Source organism: Amblyomma maculatum, chromosome 3 (assembly GCF_055883805.1).
Source record: "Amblyomma maculatum isolate TAMU_Amacu chromosome 3, ASM5588380v1, whole genome shotgun sequence".
Lineage (NCBI taxonomy): Eukaryota > Metazoa > Arthropoda > Arachnida > Ixodida > Ixodidae > Amblyomma > Amblyomma maculatum.
In genome coordinates this window covers 183,479,039-183,498,441 of record NC_139346.1, presented here as the reverse complement: position 1 = coordinate 183,498,441, position 19,403 = coordinate 183,479,039, and the positions used below count along the sequence as shown (strand labels likewise).

At 41.9% G+C, this 19,403-nt stretch overlaps 1 protein-coding gene across 5 annotated transcripts in view; it reads left to right on the top strand.

The window, feature by feature from the left end:
- Positions 1–19,403, top strand: part of LOC146197139 (uncharacterized) — a 102,818-nt gene that overhangs the window by 66,926 nt on the left and 16,489 nt on the right. For 4 of the 5 annotated variants that reach the window (XM_084598896.1, XM_084598895.1, XM_084598893.1 and 1 more), the window contains 5 exons: positions 3,147–3,196; positions 5,665–5,737; positions 12,532–12,613; positions 15,310–15,554; positions 19,044–19,173. In XM_084598896.1, coding sequence (XP_084455022.1) covers positions 3,147–3,196; positions 5,665–5,737; positions 12,532–12,613; positions 15,310–15,554; positions 19,044–19,173 — 580 coding nt within the window. The remainder of the gene's footprint in view (positions 1–3,146; positions 3,197–5,664; positions 5,738–12,531; positions 12,614–15,309; positions 15,555–19,043; positions 19,174–19,403) is intronic. The other variant, XM_084598894.1, reaches the window with a different exon arrangement.

The window sequence follows — 19,403 nt, the reverse complement described above, 5'->3', positions numbered from 1 at the left end:
GTATTTCACACCAGTTAAAATTTTCAGAATGAGCCAGTGAGACAGTATGCCCCTCCTTCTGTTCTTCTGATCGGCAAGACAGGTGATTTGGCTCGATAGGTGCACAGTTCTATTCTTTGTAGGATTAACTGAACACTAATTTGCGGCCAGCTTTCGTGCTATAGTAGCTTTATTTCTGCGTTCTTTTGGAGATACTAACTGAAAAAAGAAAAGAGAATCGTGGACAATTTTTAATGAATTGATAGGAGTGCACAATGTGAATATGAATAGAGGTGAAATGCTTAAACACCCATGCGTGCACAAAGAGAAAGGGTGCAGGAATGGTGCATACGCACCCTTTTCTCACACTAGCGTTATTTGAATCATCGGTTGGCCTGCCTGGTCTTCTTGAGCTAGATGTTTGGGATTTAGTACAATGTGTCTGTTGCTTTCAGTTTACATCCCCATTCCAAAGAAAGGCAGTGCCAAAGATTGTTCCAACTACCGCACGATCGCGCTTATTTCGCATGCTAGCAAGGTGATGTTGAAAATCCTCCAAGGTAGGCTGCAGCAGTATGTGGATCGGGAGCTTCCGGACGTGCAAGCTGGGTTTCGCAAGGGCAGAGGAACTAGAGACCAAATTGCCAACCTTCGCTGGATCATGGAAAAAGCAAGAGAGCTCCAGAAACCCATCTACTTCTGCTTTATTGATTATGCGAAAGCGTTTGACTGCGTAGATCACAGCAGATTGTGGCAAGCTCTCCAAGAGATGGGAGTTCCAATTCACCTCATCTGTCTCCTCAGGAACCTGTATAAAGGACAAGAGGCCACAGTCAGAACTGGGCATGGTCTTACTGATTGGTTTCCGATTGAGAAAGGAGTGAGGCAAGGCTGCACACTGTCACCCTGCCTATTTAAACTATATGCAGAGTGCATCATGAGGAAGGCCGGTCTGGACGAGTCTTCAGCTGGAGTGAAGATTGTTGGAAAACGTATCAACAACCTTAGATATGCGGATGATACCACTTTAATGGCAGAAAGTGAAGTGGAACTCAAGAGACTTCTGATGCGCGTACAAGAAGAGAGTGAGAGGTTTGGGCTTAAATTGAACATTAAAAGACAAAGATCATGGCGTCTTGCCCTATCAAGTCCTGGAGCATCAGTGGACAAGAAGTGGAAGCTGTGACAGATTTTCTCTTCTTGGGCTCCAAGATTACCTCGGAAGGAGACTGCAGCCATGAAATTAGGAGACGCCTGCTTCTGGGAAAGAGAGCAATGGTTAGCCTTGACCGCCTAGTAAAGAGCAGAGACATTAGTCTGCCAACCAAGATCCGTATACTAACTTGTGCTATGGTCTTTCCAGTTGTGATGTATGGATGCGAGAGTTGGACTGTGAAAAAGGCTGATCGCCGAAGAATTGACGCATTTGAATTGTGGTGCTGGCGAAGACTCTTGAGAGTTCCTTGGACTGCCAGAAGATCAAATCAGTCGATATTGTCGACCATAAACCCTGACTGCTCATTGGAGGGTCAAATTCTAAAGTTAAAGCTCAGCTACTTTGGTCATCTGATGAGGAGAGAGGAGTTGCTGGAGAAAGATTTGATGTTGGGAAAGGTTGAGGGTCGCCGGAGAAGGGGTAGGCAGCGAACGCAATGGTTAGATGGCATCCTCGAGGCACTGCAGATGAAGTTATGTGATGTTAGGAAGATAGTGAGAGACCGGAAAGCGTGGCGTGACATGGTCCATAGGGTCACGAAGAGTCGGACACGACTGAACGACTGAACTGAACTGAACTGAACTGTCTGTTGCTTACCTGTCACAAAATCACCAAAGTCATTTGCAGATTTTTGTGATAGCGGAAGTAGGACTTATTGTAAGGTGTTGGGGTGGGGAAAAAGTCCTTGCTTGAGTGGTGCATAGGTTTTGTTTGCCAAATAATGCAAGGTTGGAAGCGTTCCACCTGTGGTGAACTAACCAACCATTGGAAGTGTCAACGTTATTGCTACTAGCAGCTATTACTGCTGCCTTGTAGTAGTTGGTATGAGGTATTATGTCGTTCGTGGGCCGAGGTCTATGTCTAAAGACATCATCCAGTGAAAACTCCTATTTTGTCATGGCGCTAGATGGCAGAAGCTTAGCATCCCTATTTTGCATTGCAGTGTAAATCCTGTGACTGTGATGCTTTAGTTGCTGCGCACTTAACATCCTTCCACCATTTCAACAAATCTGACCTCCCTGCATCAATGCTACTCTCTTGCCTCAGTTTTAAAGTTGCTGGATATTTAGAGCAGTGCATATAATTAATCTGTATTGTTGTAATGGCTCGTTTGCACAGTTACAGACATGATGCTTTGTAAGTAAGGTTTATTGGTATAATGCAGTCACTGATCTCCTTTTAGCTGCACAATTGTTGCCTAAAATTTAATTTAAACAATCATTTCGATTAACTATCGTGCAGAAAAAGTTTTCTGATAATATGCCACTGTGTTTTGATCATTTTAATGAAAGTATTTGCACTACAGGCTGTTGCTCAATTTTTAACTGCTATTTAATGCACAAAGGATGTTTGTTGGAGAATTGATGATTCATGATGCTAAAACAGCACGTAAAAAGACTGCATGAAAGAACACATGATGACACGAGCGCTGGTCATATCATTGTGCATATCTTCTTTATCCAGTCTTGTTACATGCTGTTTTACCAACATTACTGCCTTAAGTATAAAGAAATTGGATTAGGTACTTTTTCAAAGAATGCGAGGAATGTAGCCGGTTATTTATTAGTGGTGTACCAAAGCATCACTCATTTTGTCACTGTGTTGCTTCTCGGGCATGGTGCTGAAGAATTTGGTGAAAATCTATTCGTTGACTAAAGGGGAAACATCAAAGACATATTTTTGGTTTTATCAGCTGTATTAAATGCAAAAGAACATAGTTTCCTCATAGTACCATATATAGTACTCCCATAAGGAACGTTGTTTTTTCACTAAAAATTGTTAATAAATTTAGAGGATGCATTTAATATGTGATGTAAAAGACCACACTGAAAAACTGTTCTGCCTGATGCTAGGATAGGGATGCATTCGTAATATGAATAAGTGTAGGATATGTTGGCTTGGAACCTAACCCATTTAACTCTAATTAATTGAGGTGTTTTGTTTCCTGTAGGAACATGATCTTGAGCACAGACAGCATGCCGGTCAATTTTGGGTTCACAGGTAAGAGGCGCTAAGTTGCTGCTGTTCTTTTTGCATATCCTAGCTCACTGTATAATGCATGTGTCTACCTTCCACCTCCTGACCAGGCATACATTCCTGGTGATGGAGGCTTGTCTTTGACCAATGATCGGTGAAAATATTTCACTGTCATTATGCTAACGCCAGTCAGATCAGCTAAAGCAGACTAAGGTCGGCTATGTCTTTCATCCGAGACGTTTTTCCTCACGAATTTTGATGAAATTTTTTTGACATGTTAGTGATGCCTTTTAAAATGAGAGCACAAAATTCCAGCATTATATGCTGTTAACTCATTATTCTACTTCCTTTTCTCTTCTATGCTGTGTGAAAAGCCTGCATACTTGACAAATTGTTGTAGGAGACTGATTCTACATTTGCTAGATTTCTGAATGTATGCTAAGTGTCATCACAACCTTAGATGTTTATTTTCTTCCCCAACAAAAGCATTAAGTAGGAATTTTTTATGGTGTACTTTTTATAGGCTTACCGCAAAGAAACAAGTCACAATTAAAGTTTACAGTTCATCAAACGGAACAGACGGGGTTTAAACAGGTAAAACAGATGAATACAAATTGACAGGGCTCTGTATGATAAATTCACTTGCAGTAGTAGTCTGCAGTTCTTAGCATTCTTGGCTATTGGTGGCTTTTATTTGTGAATACTGTAACAGTGTACTATTCTTTTACGCTCTCAAAAAAGCGTTGGATGCCAAGACTTGCAGTGCCATTGACCCTGAAACAATAAGTCGTGGAGCGGGCATAGTTAGCTGAGCTTAAGAGTAGAATGGTGCTGTTGGTTTCTGTTCAAACTCGCCCACAGAGGAGATAAAGGCTGACACGAGCATTCACGTGTCAGCATTATACATATACATTGCATGATTATACATACATTATATAATTATACATTATACATGTACATATACTTATACATTTGCTAATCCTTCATATGGAATCGAAGTGAGACACTAGGTTTAAAACTAATAAATTTTTCGTGGAGTCAACGGAAGCGCCTCTCAATCGTGGCACTGAGACGTACTAGGGCTCATAAATTAATTATTTTTCAGCTGTTTCAAGCTCTATTATGGTTGATAAAACAGTTTTCTTCTAGTGCTTCCCAGTCTACTTCAGCAGTGAAACAGCATCGCAGCATAGAAAATGATTCATGTGAATGGATATTAGATGTTCTGTAGGACCGCGCCGAATTATATGACAGGAAGGGTTGAAGAACCTTCTGAAAAGGAACAAACATAAATTCGACTCATTCCATTTTCTCAAAGCTGTCCCTTCATAATGATGATCATATAATAGGTATACAGATGGCCTTTCAACAGTCCCTTTATGTGGAATATATTTGAGCTTGAAAGATGATACGAGTAAGTTGCAATTTATCCATTTGTTATTTTTCTCTTAACAAAGTGCTGTTAAGCTAGGTGCATGATGTACATGCTGACAGTCTCCTCCTTTTGTGCAAAGGTAATTTTGGAGGGGAGCATCGAAATAAATGTAATAAAGTGTCATGTCTTTTACGCATTTAGTTTTGAGAAGTCCATTTATTATGTATGCTGTGTATCCTGTTTATACATAAGGCAGCAGGTACTATAATGAAATCTTCTTAATTTGAGCTCATTAAACTGTGGAATCTAGCTTATGCAAACTTTCGCATTTGTCCCATCAGCAAAAGCGCTCTTAATTTGTCCAAACTCTGCATAATTCAAAAAAAGTTTCGGCCCTGTTAGAGTTCGAATGATCAATTATTCGCAGCCAAGTGGAGGTATGCTGGCAGCATTGAGAGCAGTACCAAGTCGTGTGGCCCCACATGTGGAACAAACAAAGAGAGACAACAACCACTGACACTAAGGAAAGCGTAGGGGATTTTCTTTTTCGCTGTGGATCAATGTGAAATAATAATGTAATCTTGGAGGTGATCTCCATGATTACATAACTATTTAACTTTGATTAACGCACACAAAAAAATAAATTCCTTGGTATCATTGGTTGTTGGCTTCCTTTGTATGTATCTCGTAACGAGCCTCTAATATTCCCAACATTTGTTTCCTGGTTACCCATATGTGGGAGCGACGCAGCTGGTTTTGGCCCATTTGGTGGATTTCAGAGGATGCTAGGCCGCTTTGGCTTATGAAGCGCCTGTCGTACCAAAGTGGCATAGTCACTACAGCCCTGATAAACACTAGACTTCTGCAACTTATTGCACAGCAGCTCCACCAAGTCTGGCATAGAGGAATATTAGTTTACCTGTGCTTTTATTTTGTTAGTTAGTTTTGTTGTTAGTTGCTTAGTGAAGCAAAGTTATTCTGGCAAGCTAAATTTAGAGACTTCTATTGGCATCTCACAAAGAATGAGACCTTTGCAAATATGAACAAGCCAGCTGCAATCGTCGTTTTCAGGGTGTGGAAAAAAGCCTGACAGTTTTTTTTCCTTCATGTTTTTCAGGCAAAGGAAACACGTCGTACACTAAAGGGCTTGCCCCTGAGCTTGTGTCACAAATCGAAGCTGGTGCAATGGGGTGAGTAAATGCTGATGACACTCGTACCTGAGAACATGGAAGGAACTGATACAAAATGAAAACTGATCTTGTGGTTCGTAATCCTGTTTGTTCTTGTGACCTTCTTCATTGGTAATTAAAATGACACATTCTTAAAATTTCCAACAAAGTACTATATAACTTGGTTGTTCAGCATTTTCTAAAAGCTGTAAGGCAACTTTCATTCAAAGTGAATTGATAAAATGTTATTTAGTGTCATTTTTAATATTAGATGATGATCAGACGCGTCAGGTCACACATAAAATGACTTCGAGTGTCGTATTGTCTGGGCAGGACTAAAACCACTCTTTTTTGTCTGGCAAAGAGTAGTGAAGGAGTGTAACCTGACAGGCTGCATTCTGTTACATGTACGTGCAGTTGAGGGGCTAGCAGATGAGCTTCTTGCATCAGAGATATCAGAGGCCAGATTATCATTGTCACGGCAGCAGGCCAAATGATATCATGCAAGGGCTTTCTCTACATGCTGCGTTTTGCCCTTCTTACTTTATTTCCATGGTTAATTCACTTATCAGCGTCTTCCAAGGCACAGCAGTGATGCACAAAAGCTTTGTGTCTGCACATCGTCAACCATTTCGTGTCAGACTTGCATAGTTTGACAAGTCAGTTCAAGTAATAAAAGTGCAGAGACAGAGGTGCGTGGGTTAGGAGCAGTTTAGGCAATGGTGCTGATTAGTGGTTGCAGCGACGTTCACTGTACCTTAGGTGAAAGGAGAATGGATATGTCAGACATCCTGTAGACATATAAAAAAGAAAAGACAGATAGTCACTTAAGTCTTTGTAAACATGACGGAAATAGTGTTTTGGTGGTCTTTTGAGGTTACAAAATGTGAAGCCAAGGTTTTGAATTTTTGGCCTCTGTAAAAGAGGCAAGAACTTGGTGAGAATAGGATCACCCTACATCGTCTCTTCGCCAAGCATGAGCTTGACGATGGCCCTAGCTGAATGCGAGTGTTCTATGCTTCGCGTAGCAATGCAGCAGCGCTGTGCTCAAGTCAGCTTTTTTGTAACAACAACTGCGAATAACCTTGCACCACCACATACCCGAAAGAATGATGGTTCTAATGTTCTTTGTTATTATCCTCTTTTTTTTTTTGCACACTCGTGACGGAGCCCAAGGACGTCTAGAACAGTTTGACATCACCAGTACAATCTACAGAGGCTAGAACGCGTGTGCATACATCTTATACCACCTGTTATGTGGCAGCTCTGATCATTTTTTTGCACATTTTCGGCTTCTTCATTAAAATGTGATGTCAACATGGTTTCAGGTCATAAATATTGGCAATTACAGTCATCATGTAACTTGTGTACAGGCAATATTTTCTACATGCAAAAGAAACAGTTTCTGCCAGGTTTCTGTATATGAAGTGTGAATGTGGTGGGTTTCATGATGCAGCTTTAAATTTATTTTATTAAAGAGCTCCAAAAACGTGCACAAAAAGGGTATACTTATGATCTGTACTAAGGACTTTCCTATGCTCTTTATACATAACTGGCTTCCTTAATTATTCATATGTTATGGCAATGTATCTGAGCTTTAACTTTAGCATTTGAGGGTCAAATTCTAAAGTTAAAGCTCAGATACTTTGGTCATCTGATGATAAGAGAGGAGTCGCTGGAGAAAGATTTGATGTTGGGAAAGGTTGAGGGTTGCCGGAGAAGGGGTAGGCAGCGAACGCGATGGTTAGATGGCATCCTCGAGGCACTGAAAATGAAGTTATGTGATGTTAGGAGGATAGTGAGAGACAGGAAAGCGTGGTGTGACATGGTCTCTACAGTAGCCAAAGTAGTCAGGACCGTAATGAGATTGGCGGTAGGGAAAAACAGTCAGACGTTCCACCAGTGACGAAGGACGACGTCAAGAAAGCACTAGAAACTAGGAAAGGGGGAAATCAGCTGGAGAGGATCAGATAACTACAGATTTGCTGAAGGACGGGGGGGATATCGTGCTAGAAAAACTGGCCACCCTGTATACGCAGTGCCTGGTGTCATCGACGGTACCGGAACCATGGAAGAATGCAAACATTATCCTCATTCACAAGAAAGGGGACTCTAAGGACCTTAAAAATTATAGACCAATCAGCCTACTGTCAGTTAAGTATAAGGTATTTACTAAGGTAATCGCTAATAGAATCAGGACAACCTTAGACTGCAATCAAGCAAAGGATCAAGAAGGGTTTCGGAAACGGTACTCTACTATCGATCATATCCATACCATCAATCAGGTGATAGAAAAATGCTCGGAATATAACCAGCCCTTATACATAGCATTCACTGATTACGAAAAAGCATTTGACTCAGTTGAAACCTCGGCGGTGATGCAGGCATTGCGAAATCAGGGGTTAGACGAGCTGTACGTGAAAGTGCTGGAAGATATATATAGTGGCTGCACAGCAACCATAGTTCTGCATAAAAAAAGTAACAAAATTCCCATAAAGAAAGGTGTTAGGCAAGGAGACACAATCTCCCCAGTACTATTCACAGCTTGTTTAGAGGAAGTATTCAGAGACTTGGAATGGGAGCAGTTAGGGATAAGGGTAGATGGAGAATACCTCAGTAATCTGCGATTTGCTGATGACATTGCCTTGCTAAGCAACTCGGGGGATGAACTGCAAATAATGATTGATGACCTAGACAGGAAAAGTAGAAAGGCAGGCTTGAAAATCAATATGCAGAAGACTAAGGTAATGTTCAACAGCCTCGGGAAGGAACAGCAGTTTACATTAGGTAGCGAAATACTGGAAGTAGTAGGCGAATATGTCTACTTAGGACAGGTAGTAACCGCAGATCCGGACCACGAAAAGGAAATAACAAGAAGAATACGATTGGGATGGAGCGCATTTGGCAAGCACTCGCAGATTATGACTAGCAGCTTACCGGTATCGCTCAAAAGGAAAGTATACAACAGTTGCATCTTGCCTGTGCTCACCTATGGGGCTGAAACGTGGAGGCTAACCAAGAGAGTTCTACTTAAGTTGAGGACAACCCAGAGGGCTATGGAACGAAAAATGGTAGGGGTAACATTAAGAGATAGAAAGCGTGCAGAGTGGGTCAGAGAAATAACTCAAGTTACCGACATTCTAGTAGAAATTAAGAAGAAGAAATGGACATGGGCAGGACATGTAGTGCGAAGAGAGGATAACCGATGGTCGCTGAGGGTAACAAACCGGATTCCAAGGGAAGGAAAGCGTAGCAGGGGGCGGCAGAAAGTTAGGTGGGCGGATGAGATTAAGAAGTTCGCAGGGGTCAAGTGGATGCAGCTAGCACAGAACCGGGTTAAGTGGAGAAATATGGGAGAGGCCTTTGCCCTGCAGTGGGTATAATCAGGCTGCTGCTGCTGCTGATAATGATGATGACATGGTCTATAGGGTCACGAAGAGTCGGACACGACTGAACGACTGAACTGAACTGATGGCAATGTACTACATATGCCGATGATACAGCTGTACTGTTTTCTGGTAAGCAGAATTGCAGTGTAAAAGAAGGGCTGTGCAATGACTTTAGACAATGGTAATAAATTTATGTAAATTTTTTGAAAAACCCTCCTGTAATCTTCTAGGTAGAAAGTAAATATAAAGTTTATATAACTTTATATATAACCACAGAGGGGTTACATAATGCACAAAATAGCCGAAGTCCAATTACAGGCATGTGGTACTGTGGCTTTCAGAGTTTTAGCAATTATCTACTTGAGTGTTGCGTTTGGATTTATTTGGTTCCAGTGCGCTAATAATTCAGCAAATGAAAAATATATTTGCTCCTGTTTTGTTGTTTTTTCGTCTTATTCAAAGTGATATCGATTGTGTTTGCATCTGGTTTTTGGGGCTATTGTTCCAATGTATGTCCTGAGTGCACAGGTTCGCAATAATTGCTTAACGTTATCACTCACGTGCGTAACCTGAAATTCTCTTATTTGGACCAAAAAATTCCTATTTCAGGGTTTTTTCCCTGCATAAATTTAGACTAAGTGGAAAATATAGGTTCTTTTCTATCTGAAAATTTCTCTGAAAATATGTGAAAATTTTCTTTTCACCACATTTTACTCTTGAAATAATCTGAGCGAAGTAAGCTTTTTTCGAATAAAACATTACCATTACCACTTGCAGTACCTGACCAGCTAAGAGCCCAGATGAACGCTTGACGCCTTTTCGCATATCCATGTTCAAAATGAAACAAAATACAGTGAAGAAGACTAGTGGCCAATCTTAGCCTCTTGCATTTGTTGCCACATTGCTTACCTCCGCTGAACCTTCGCAAAGACCTTGTTGAACAGCGTTTACTTTAGTTTGGGTCGACGGCCTGAACTATGACTTTGTCTCTAGAAGCCAGAAATCAAATTAAAAGCAAAGAATTGTATAATACTTACTAATTGTGCTTTCACCAGTACTAGCCAAACTTCTCACATTGCATCTTGTTTATCATACAGTGCGTGGCCTCAGCGGCTGCCTCGTTCGTCCCCAATGATGAGTGCTTTGCCTGAATGGTAGCAGCTTATTTTTCAAGATTATCCATAAGATTCGCATAAAAGCATGAAGGCTGCATCGCAGCATGCAGTGTGGATGTAGATAGCACATATTCCACTGGTGCCACCAGGCTCATGCCCAGCCCAGCGATCACCTAGAGGGGCGCCAGAGAAGTGAGGGACCGTCCCTGCCCAGGGTGTTGTGAGATCTGTCGTACTCCACCTCAGTAGACGCTAATTTAGCATCTGTGTTGGGTTAGTGATGCAGTAGGTTCTTTTGTCATTTCATCACACTTGCAGTCTGACGACACAGAAATATTACACATTGTCTCTGTAGTTTTTCTTCATTCTTGTATAATTCTGTTTTCACTTCACGCAAATGCATGGTACTTATGAGACATTATTTTGGGGCCATTGCAAAGCCAAATGAAGTCCATGTGTTGTAAAAGATGTTCTACAACATGTGCGAAAATCTCAGACATTTAGACTGTATGCAGTTTGAGAGCCTGAGGCCTGTAGCCTACGGGGTTACTTCATAGGAAAAAAGAATGAAATTGATGCAGCATCTAGTAGGTTTCTCTCAGTGACAGAAAAAGTACTTCATGGATGTGATTCTTGACTGAATTTCTGCTGCTTGAATTCTGTTTTTTGAAGTAAAACTTCACTAGGTCAGCAATGGCAGTTTGACCTTCAGCCGCGTGCCTAGCAGCGCGGGCATGTTTGCCCCTAATTGCTTCTTCTTCTTCGCACGTGTGGGGCTCTGTCAATTCTTCATCTGCTGCTGCTCTGCTTCTTCTACATCACACACCTGGCTTCATTCGTACCGGTACTTATCTCCAGTCTCCGCGAAGCACTGCGCGTGACGTCATCAATTAGCTACGCGCCTCACTGCGTATGCACCGTGCTCTTCAGCTGCTGCGCCGCAGCAGCCGGGGATATAAGCCATGTAGCAGCCGCCTGCTTGCGAAGGCGTATATTACGCTGAGAATTGCGGAGAGTCTCTAGTGCTATTCCATGGATGGGGCAACAACGCTTAGTGCAAGCGTTCACTACGCTTGCCTACAAGCCGAATCTACTCATCCTGCTGCCATCAGTCGCTATAAAGAAGCGGCACATAGGAAAAATTAAGCTGAGAGAGCTAAACGAGCAGTGAATACTTCTGAAGAGCGAGAAGAGAGACTTGCAAAGCGACGAAGCGAGGCGGCGGAGCAGAAAGTGCAACAAGAACAACAACAGAGAAACAATTCGGTCTCATTTATGACTACTACTGCTTTCACTTTGTATATCCTGGCTTAGCTGAGTTAAGCCACTGCCAATTTTTTTTATGTGTAGGCATATTTATGCATGGCGCAAGTGCAAAAACATTATGCGGATACTTAAGCTCCGCCTTTGAGGCTGTGACACAATAGTGTTAATGGCTCCCATTTGTGGCTCTTAATTCTTACGATTCTCCATTAGTGTACATGTAATTTCTGCCCACTTAATTACCGATCTCTTAACATGTGCCCCTAAATTTTACACATTCTTATTAGCATACGGCCCTGCGCCACCACGTTATCCATTTGCCAGTCGTAAGTGCCCTCCTGACATAGATATAAACCACACCATGACATATGAATGTGCCTGCATGGCCGAGAAGTGCGTGCCTGACTTTGCATCCAATAGCCTTGAAAGGTTTTTTTCTATGCCACCCTCCCATCTCTGATGAGCAGTGTGAGTTGGCAGCTCCTCACAACTTTTTGTTCTCATGTGGTCTCATTACATCACAGAACTGATCAATAAAGCAATGAATTCAGTCATGTCAGCCACCAACTATCACTTGCCAGGGCCATGCTCATGATTTTTTGATCACAACATAGACAACGCAGACAATGTCAATGCCATATTATCTTCAGAACAGACCCTTTAACACTATCGCGTAAACATTTTGTCCATTTCATGAGGGCTGAGGGACAGTTTTTTTGCATGTTCAGGCAGAGCAGAATTTTCTTGAGGATACTACCAAAAGGCAGTGCTTTGATTGTGTGGAAGAGCAGGATAGATTTGCGAAACTGCTGCAGTCAGTGTTGTTGCATTCTTGGGACTAGCAAAATCACTTCCAGCATAGGTGTTGAACTCTGGTGTATGACAGCAGGAATGCTATTTATTAGGCATAATTCAGAGACAGCAGATCCCTTACTTTGGCAGTAACTATCTATTACTCAATAATGAGCAATACTTTCAGGCATTTCTCTGCATTTTATGCCATGATTGTTGATGTGCCTCCTAATTAGTGGGCCCGTGCTTTGTGCAGGCTGAAGCTGCATGAAGACTGGGCGTCCACACCTGCAGCTATTGACGCTTGCCTCCAGGTTGCTGATTTCTATGATATCCAGGTGTGTAGCTTGAGTTGTCTTCTCATGCTCTCAAATTCTCTCATTCACATTTTTCAGCCGTATAAATGAAAAAGATAACTGTTGCATAGCACCTTTCAAAGATACAGCAGCATAGCTTGTCATGGAACATATATACTGCATGCACAGACTTAGTGCTGGTTAAAAAACTAAGGAGGTGGAAATTCACCTGGAGCCATCAACTACAGGGTGTTCCATGACTTAGATGCAGCTTTTGACCGTGTTGATAGTATGAAACATGATCGCCGAAACATGTTATTTTAAAATTATGCATTTTATGCAATTTTTGTATTGTAAATGGTGCAACAACTCTGAATCAGGTTCATATTTGACAAAGTATACCCATAGCACATAAACTGAGGTAATTATGTTGTAGTGTTAATTTAGGCTAGCCCCAATAAAACTGTATATCGTGTAACTTATTGTGCACCGGTGTGATCCCGATTTAGTATTCTGTCCCGAAACTGGACGCGACAAGTTTTTTTCTTCTTGTGCACCACATGCATGAAGGTGCAAATTCGTACATGCACTATTATATGCCTACATCCCTCAGTTATGCTTGCAGGCTGCCAGGCAGTAAGCCTGCCTGGAGGCTGTTTACTTGACACTAGTGTTCAGATTTTCTAAGCGGCTTCCCGCGTCACCCCTATTCCGGCCTTCTGGGCTTTCCAAAACCAACGAGACAAACTCTGCTGGAAAAAGACGTGTACTAGGTGACAGACTCTGTGTGTCTCGTTTCTGGGTGCATTGTTTGCAGGCAGCTTATGTGCTTTTTGGAAAGGGCAGCTTTGGGTGGCTGAATATGTGTTGCGCATGGGTGGCTACTGCCATTTACTGCCAGCTAGGAGCACGTGCAAGCAGTTGCGTTGCGATGGGACAGTTAATTGCTTTTTTTTTTCACATCCGGCCGATGGGCAGCTGAGCTCAGATGCCATTTGCATCTGTATTCCTAGCACAGCTGCTGAATGTGGCATTAAAGCAGGTTTTTGTTATTCCATTACCGTAGTTCATCGCTTCAAGGGGAAGAGCTTAAATGACTTCATGGAATGCATGCTGGGCTCACGAGTAAACAAGCCTTTGAGCACTTGCTTGCCATTGCCCAGTTTAATTTAAAGGAAACTATCTGATTGGCTCTCATAGTAAGTGCATTTCCAATTGGCTATTAATTGGTCCCATAATGCAGAGCAAACGGATTTGGGGAGGGGTTTTGGCACCAGGAGGGGAGACTTGGACATAGGCTCTTGTGGAGCGTTGGAAGAGAGAGTTCGGACCGAGTCCAGATTTGTGCTGCCCGCGCTCCGAGGAACTGCTACGTGTAGTGCAAGTCAAGTCAGTCAGGCAGGACAGAGCCTCGGAGAGGGCAAACTCTAGAATGACTTTTCCAATTGTTCGAGTTGGCAGCAACCGCTCTGACCAAAGTGTTCAGAGTTGTAAGTAGTGTAAATAAATTGAGCTGTACATTTGTGCCAAGAAGTAAATCCAGCCTCGTATCATTCCTCTGCAACGTGTCACACCCAAATAAACCACATCTCCACCGAGGACCTGACATTGCGGTAAAGCAATCGCAACATCAAGAAAAATTAAATTCTAGCTTCTTCTGGGAACTATGTTCAGCTCAGTCGTTCAGTCGTGTCCGACTCTTCGTGACCCTATGGACCATGTCACGCCATGGGAACTATGACACCACCCCAAATGCAGCTGCATATAGAAACAGAAGCTGTTCACTCTGTGGGCACCGGGCATTCATTCGATTTCTTTGTTTGGACGTGATGACACAAACCTATATCGGTTACCACTTGAGCGAGGCATATTTCGATAGTGTCATGGGCATGTCAACTGTGAGTTTGCGGGTGCGACAGTTAAGCACATCAAATGTTATATTGAAATAAAGGAAAGGACGCTTAGTTATGACACAGTATACGTAACTCCTTAGGTGAAAGAAATGGGTACGCAGGACAGTTGACTGACTATAGACAGGTGACAGTCAGCGTTGACATTTTTGTAGGCATGCAATTCCACACGAAGGCTCGAGGGAAGTTGTCTTCAGGTGGGTTCCTTGAATACCTATTGACTAAGGAGTTCAGGGCTTCGAATATTGCAATGTGTTTGAATATTTTGACTTTCAGTTGCAGAGGGAATATGTCATGCTTTCATTTTATATTAGCTTTCATAGTGAGTCCGTTTTCTATGACGACAATGTTGATGTGTGTCTTCAAGCTTAGCCTTATTTAATGTATAACCGAATTATCGAATTTCAGCCTTTTTTAAAACTTGGTAGGCTTTTTTTCCATTGTTGCTCATTTTCATTTCATTCTGATTTTGCCCCAGCAATTTTTCATTGTTTGAAACAAATCCCAATAGTTGTGAATTCAGCAACTATACAGTTATATGACGAGATCACTTTGAGTAATTTAAAACTTGTGGGGGATTCTGTTTAAAAATGAAGCTTTAATTATAGGTTTCTGGAGCGAAGTATTTATTCTGAAATAGTACCGAGTTAGACTACATTGAACTTGAGCTAGTTTAGTATACTTCCCTTCTCTTTGTGGTCACGCATGCTGATGTAAATACCCAGGGATTGCAAATGCATGGGAACTGCTGAGTAAGCAGAGGTGACTAATTGGATTCATCCTCTGCACACACATACGCATGCAACTGATCCTGCTGCGTCTTTGCAGGCCCTGATTCACACAGATACGCTAAATGAAGCGGGGTGTCTGGAGCAGACTGTCGAGGCGTTTGATGGACGAACCATCCACGCATACCACGCAGAGGGTGCGGGAGGAGGCCATGCGCCAGACATCATCAGCATATGCGGAGAGCCCAATGTCCTCCCTTCATCCACAAATCCAACCAGGCCATACACGCGCAACACCATTGAAGAAGCACTCGACATGCTTATCATTTGCCACCATCTTGACAGGTGGGTCGGCCTGGATTTTGCCATCTGGCCCAATTGTCTGCACTTTTTTTCACATTTTCTTGGGACATAGAAGGCTGAATTGCTAAATGAAGGCTGAATTGTGACTGCTTAATTGCTGAATTGTGACTGCTGAATGAAGGCTGAATTTTGACTGCTGAATGAAGGCTGAATTTTAATTGCTAAATGAAGGCTGAATTGTGACTGCTGAATGAAGGCTGAATTTTGACTGCTGAATTGCTGAATTGTGACTGCTGAATGAAGGCTGAATTGTGACTGCTGAATTGCTGAATTGTGAATGCCATGGCAGCATTAAGAGTGCCTTTTAAGAAAACTGTCTTTTTTCTTTGGGGCTTGCCTCCCTGCTCATTATTGTTTGGTACACTGCTCAGCAATCTACACACAGTGCTCGTGCTTCTTTGCCAATTATGCGTGTATGTTCTGTACCTCTTCCTTTCTCTCTCTCTCTCTTTTTTTTTCTTCAAATCTGCTCACAATCATTCTTTCCCTCGTGTTTGTGAAAACCGGCGCCTTATTTTATTGCCACAGCACTGTGGGTATGATAGAACAATTACTGTTGGGAAGTAATGGGGAAATGATGGTATTCCAAGGTCAGTAGTTAGTAACACAAGATACATATAAGCCCCGATTTCTAATAGAATTTTCTGTTCGAGATTATGCACTCTCACTAGTTGTCACGTCGCTCATAAAGAACCAAAGAAGGCTTCCCTAAGTTCAGCTGCTTGCTTGTTTGCATTCAGATTTCATGCAGAGGTAGTGGCATTTGGAAGTAAGTTTGGTTACTTTTTTTTCTAATGCCTTTTGATTGGGTATTTAACATTTTTAGTGAGAGTTATTTGGAAGTCTGCGTCTTAAACAGTAATAGCGGATGAAAAAAAAATGCTTTAATAGCTGTACTGGTAGTGCCTGTTCATATTGGCATACCAGAATGATGAAAAATATGAACATGAGATATGAAATAAACAGTGCTCCTCAGCTGCTGTGAAAGTGACTTTCTTATTCGTCATCATATCATACGATTCAGACTTCCGTTTAATTCTGACTGAATCAGGCAAATACATCAAACAAATAGAGCACAGGCATACCTCGTTTATCAAGAAGCAGGTGCAGGTTGGAGTTTTCATTTATGACGTTCTACAGCATGGCGGCTCTCATGCTGTGCAAGGCTCCCAATTTTCAGCGGTAGAAATCGTAGCAAAAAAGTATTTCCAGATATTCTATGGGAAGCTTTCATTTTGAATTCTACCTTCAGTGTTCCAAACTCACCTTGATTAAAATTAAATGTGGCTGTAGAATTTCCAAGTTAAGTAAAGCTTGGTTGTCAATTCACTTGAAGATTGGCGCTTGTTTGACACTATATTCCCCCCCCCCCCCCCCCTTTCTCCCCTCCATGACAAATAATCTCACTGATGATGCCCTGGTTCACAATACCACACCTGCAGTTGTGCAAGCTGAACCCAGCCCCACAAACTCGTCATTTATTCATAGCCTGTGAAACCAATACCTTTCTTCAATGTTTTATAATTTTTTATCTTTTGAAATCTTCATTCTCAATGATAGCAGTGTCTTTGTCATTGGAATGCAGTAATTTCCTCTTGCATTATTGGGCGAGCCAGGGAGGAAAGCGAATGGCACACAGGTGCCAAGCTTTTATATAGAGCTGGGTCCCACTTCTGGACAGCACGATGGCAGGCGCGGTATTGTGCTCCAGCAACTCATCACAGAGATGCGTTATTCGCAGACTGACAAGGAAAATTTTGGGAGCACAAGAAAACCCATATTGGAGACCCATAAGAGAGTTAGCGCTGTGTAAATTGTGCTATCTGAGAAGTTAATTGATGCTTCTGAGAGTGATGCATGTGATTTGAATATTGTTATGCATAAGTGATGCAGCTGATTACGTTGCAAAGCTGGTGTGTCTTGGCTCATATCTAGTCTTTTCCATTTCGTATGTGTACCTTTCACTTGACCATTTTTTTTGTTTTGCCATCTGTTTGTGTGTGCATGTATATGTTTGCAGCTGCAATAGAGCTAATTTGGAAGTTAGTGCTTGTGTGCATGCATCATTCCAATTCTCGGAGTTTTATTATTGTATTTCTGTGTTGTTATGTTACTAGATATTTAATATTTCTTTTGCAAAGGAAGTCACAATGAATCTCTTGGAATGCTTAATATGTTTTTGAAAGAAGGTGCCAGTGATACACACACCTAATTTAACATACTTGATTAAGGGATAACTAATAAGCATCCACCTGCATGCAGCGATAAGGCTGTAAAGGAAAGCTGTCTTTCCCCAAAGTTTTCACAGTGAAAGCAGAATTGATCCTTATCAAAAATTGGCCTACTACCTGTCTTTGGCTGTCGCTGTACCACTAAGCTAACCAGGATGGCAGCAGGTCGTAGGGAGAATTCGAATCGATCAAAAACTCAAAGCATACAGGGTATTAATTCAGTGCGTTCAGGGGAGGCTCCAAGGTGAATGTTACCGAGTAATCACTTTTCTGATTGACAGTACTGTACCTTGGAAGCTATTTCCCAAATTTTGGGAAACTACTTACTGGTATGGTGTTTGAACTGGGAAAGGTGGTATAACGGAAAAGTGTCTGACCTGCAGAGGTTCGTGAAAATAGATGCTGGTTAATGGTAACGTCATCTCTTACTGTTACGACTGTTCAACTGCATAACTTATCGTGTACCTCATTTGCTGAGCTGCCTCGCCGGGGTGGCGCAGTGGTTAGGGCGCTCGACTACTGTGCCCAAGGATGCGGGATCGAATCCCGGCCGCGGTGGCCGCTTTTCGGTGGAGGCGAAAGGCTAGGCGCCCATGTGCTGTGCGATGCCAGTGCACGTTAAAGAACTCAGGTGGTAAAAATTTCTAGAGTCCTCCACTATGGCGTCTCTCACAGCCTGAGCCACTTTGGGATGTTAAAACCCTAAAACCAAAACCATCATTTGTTGACCTGCCACTTCAAAATCTTTCCAGATGAACTTTTTATAGTTCATATTGTGAACTTGAGGTCTGTCTAGAGAGGTCGTAAAGATACAAAGGCCAGCGATTACAAATTATTCTGATATTGAGTAAGTTGAAAACGACGCTAATTTAGAAATGTCTTATAAGGTAAGGAACATGTGTAACACAATAAGAATGCATCATTGATCAGATTTTTAAGTGAAACTTGCTTGTTGTATTTTCTTTAGGAGTCCAGGCCACTAGGTTTTCTACATCACTCTGTAGCAGAGGTTTAATATTGTCTGCAACACATAAAAACACAGAAGTAGTCAGGAAGACAGTTGTTTTCGTCATCCAGAGATTTGAAGTGCTTGGTATGGTACAGAAGCTACACTGTGGGGGTCAAGAAGTGAACCTGGTAGTATTGGCTCCTATGAGAAAAACGGCATATGTTTAGAAAGTATGCAACTTGGTTTAAAAGCGTCGATTTGTACATAACAGAAGCAACACTTTTTATGCAGTTCTTTTTTTTCTAGGAATGTCAAGGAAGACCTGGCTTTTGCTGAATCTCGAATCAGAGCTGAAACCATTGCTGCCGAAGATGTCTTGCACGATATTGGTGCCATCAGCATTTACACATCTGATGCACTTGTGAGTATTTCTTACAACCTTGCTTTATGAAAAGATATTACTGCTTGTAGTCAAGCGTCTATACTGTACATCCTGGTACCATGGTAAAAAAAAAGCCTTTTCTAAGTAAACGTCGCTGATGGGAAATAAGGCTCGTTTCATTTTGCAATGAAAATATTTTTGTGGTTTGATTACTGTTTACACTTAATTAATGTACAAGTGAAGTACCATATAAAAATTTTATAGCTGCA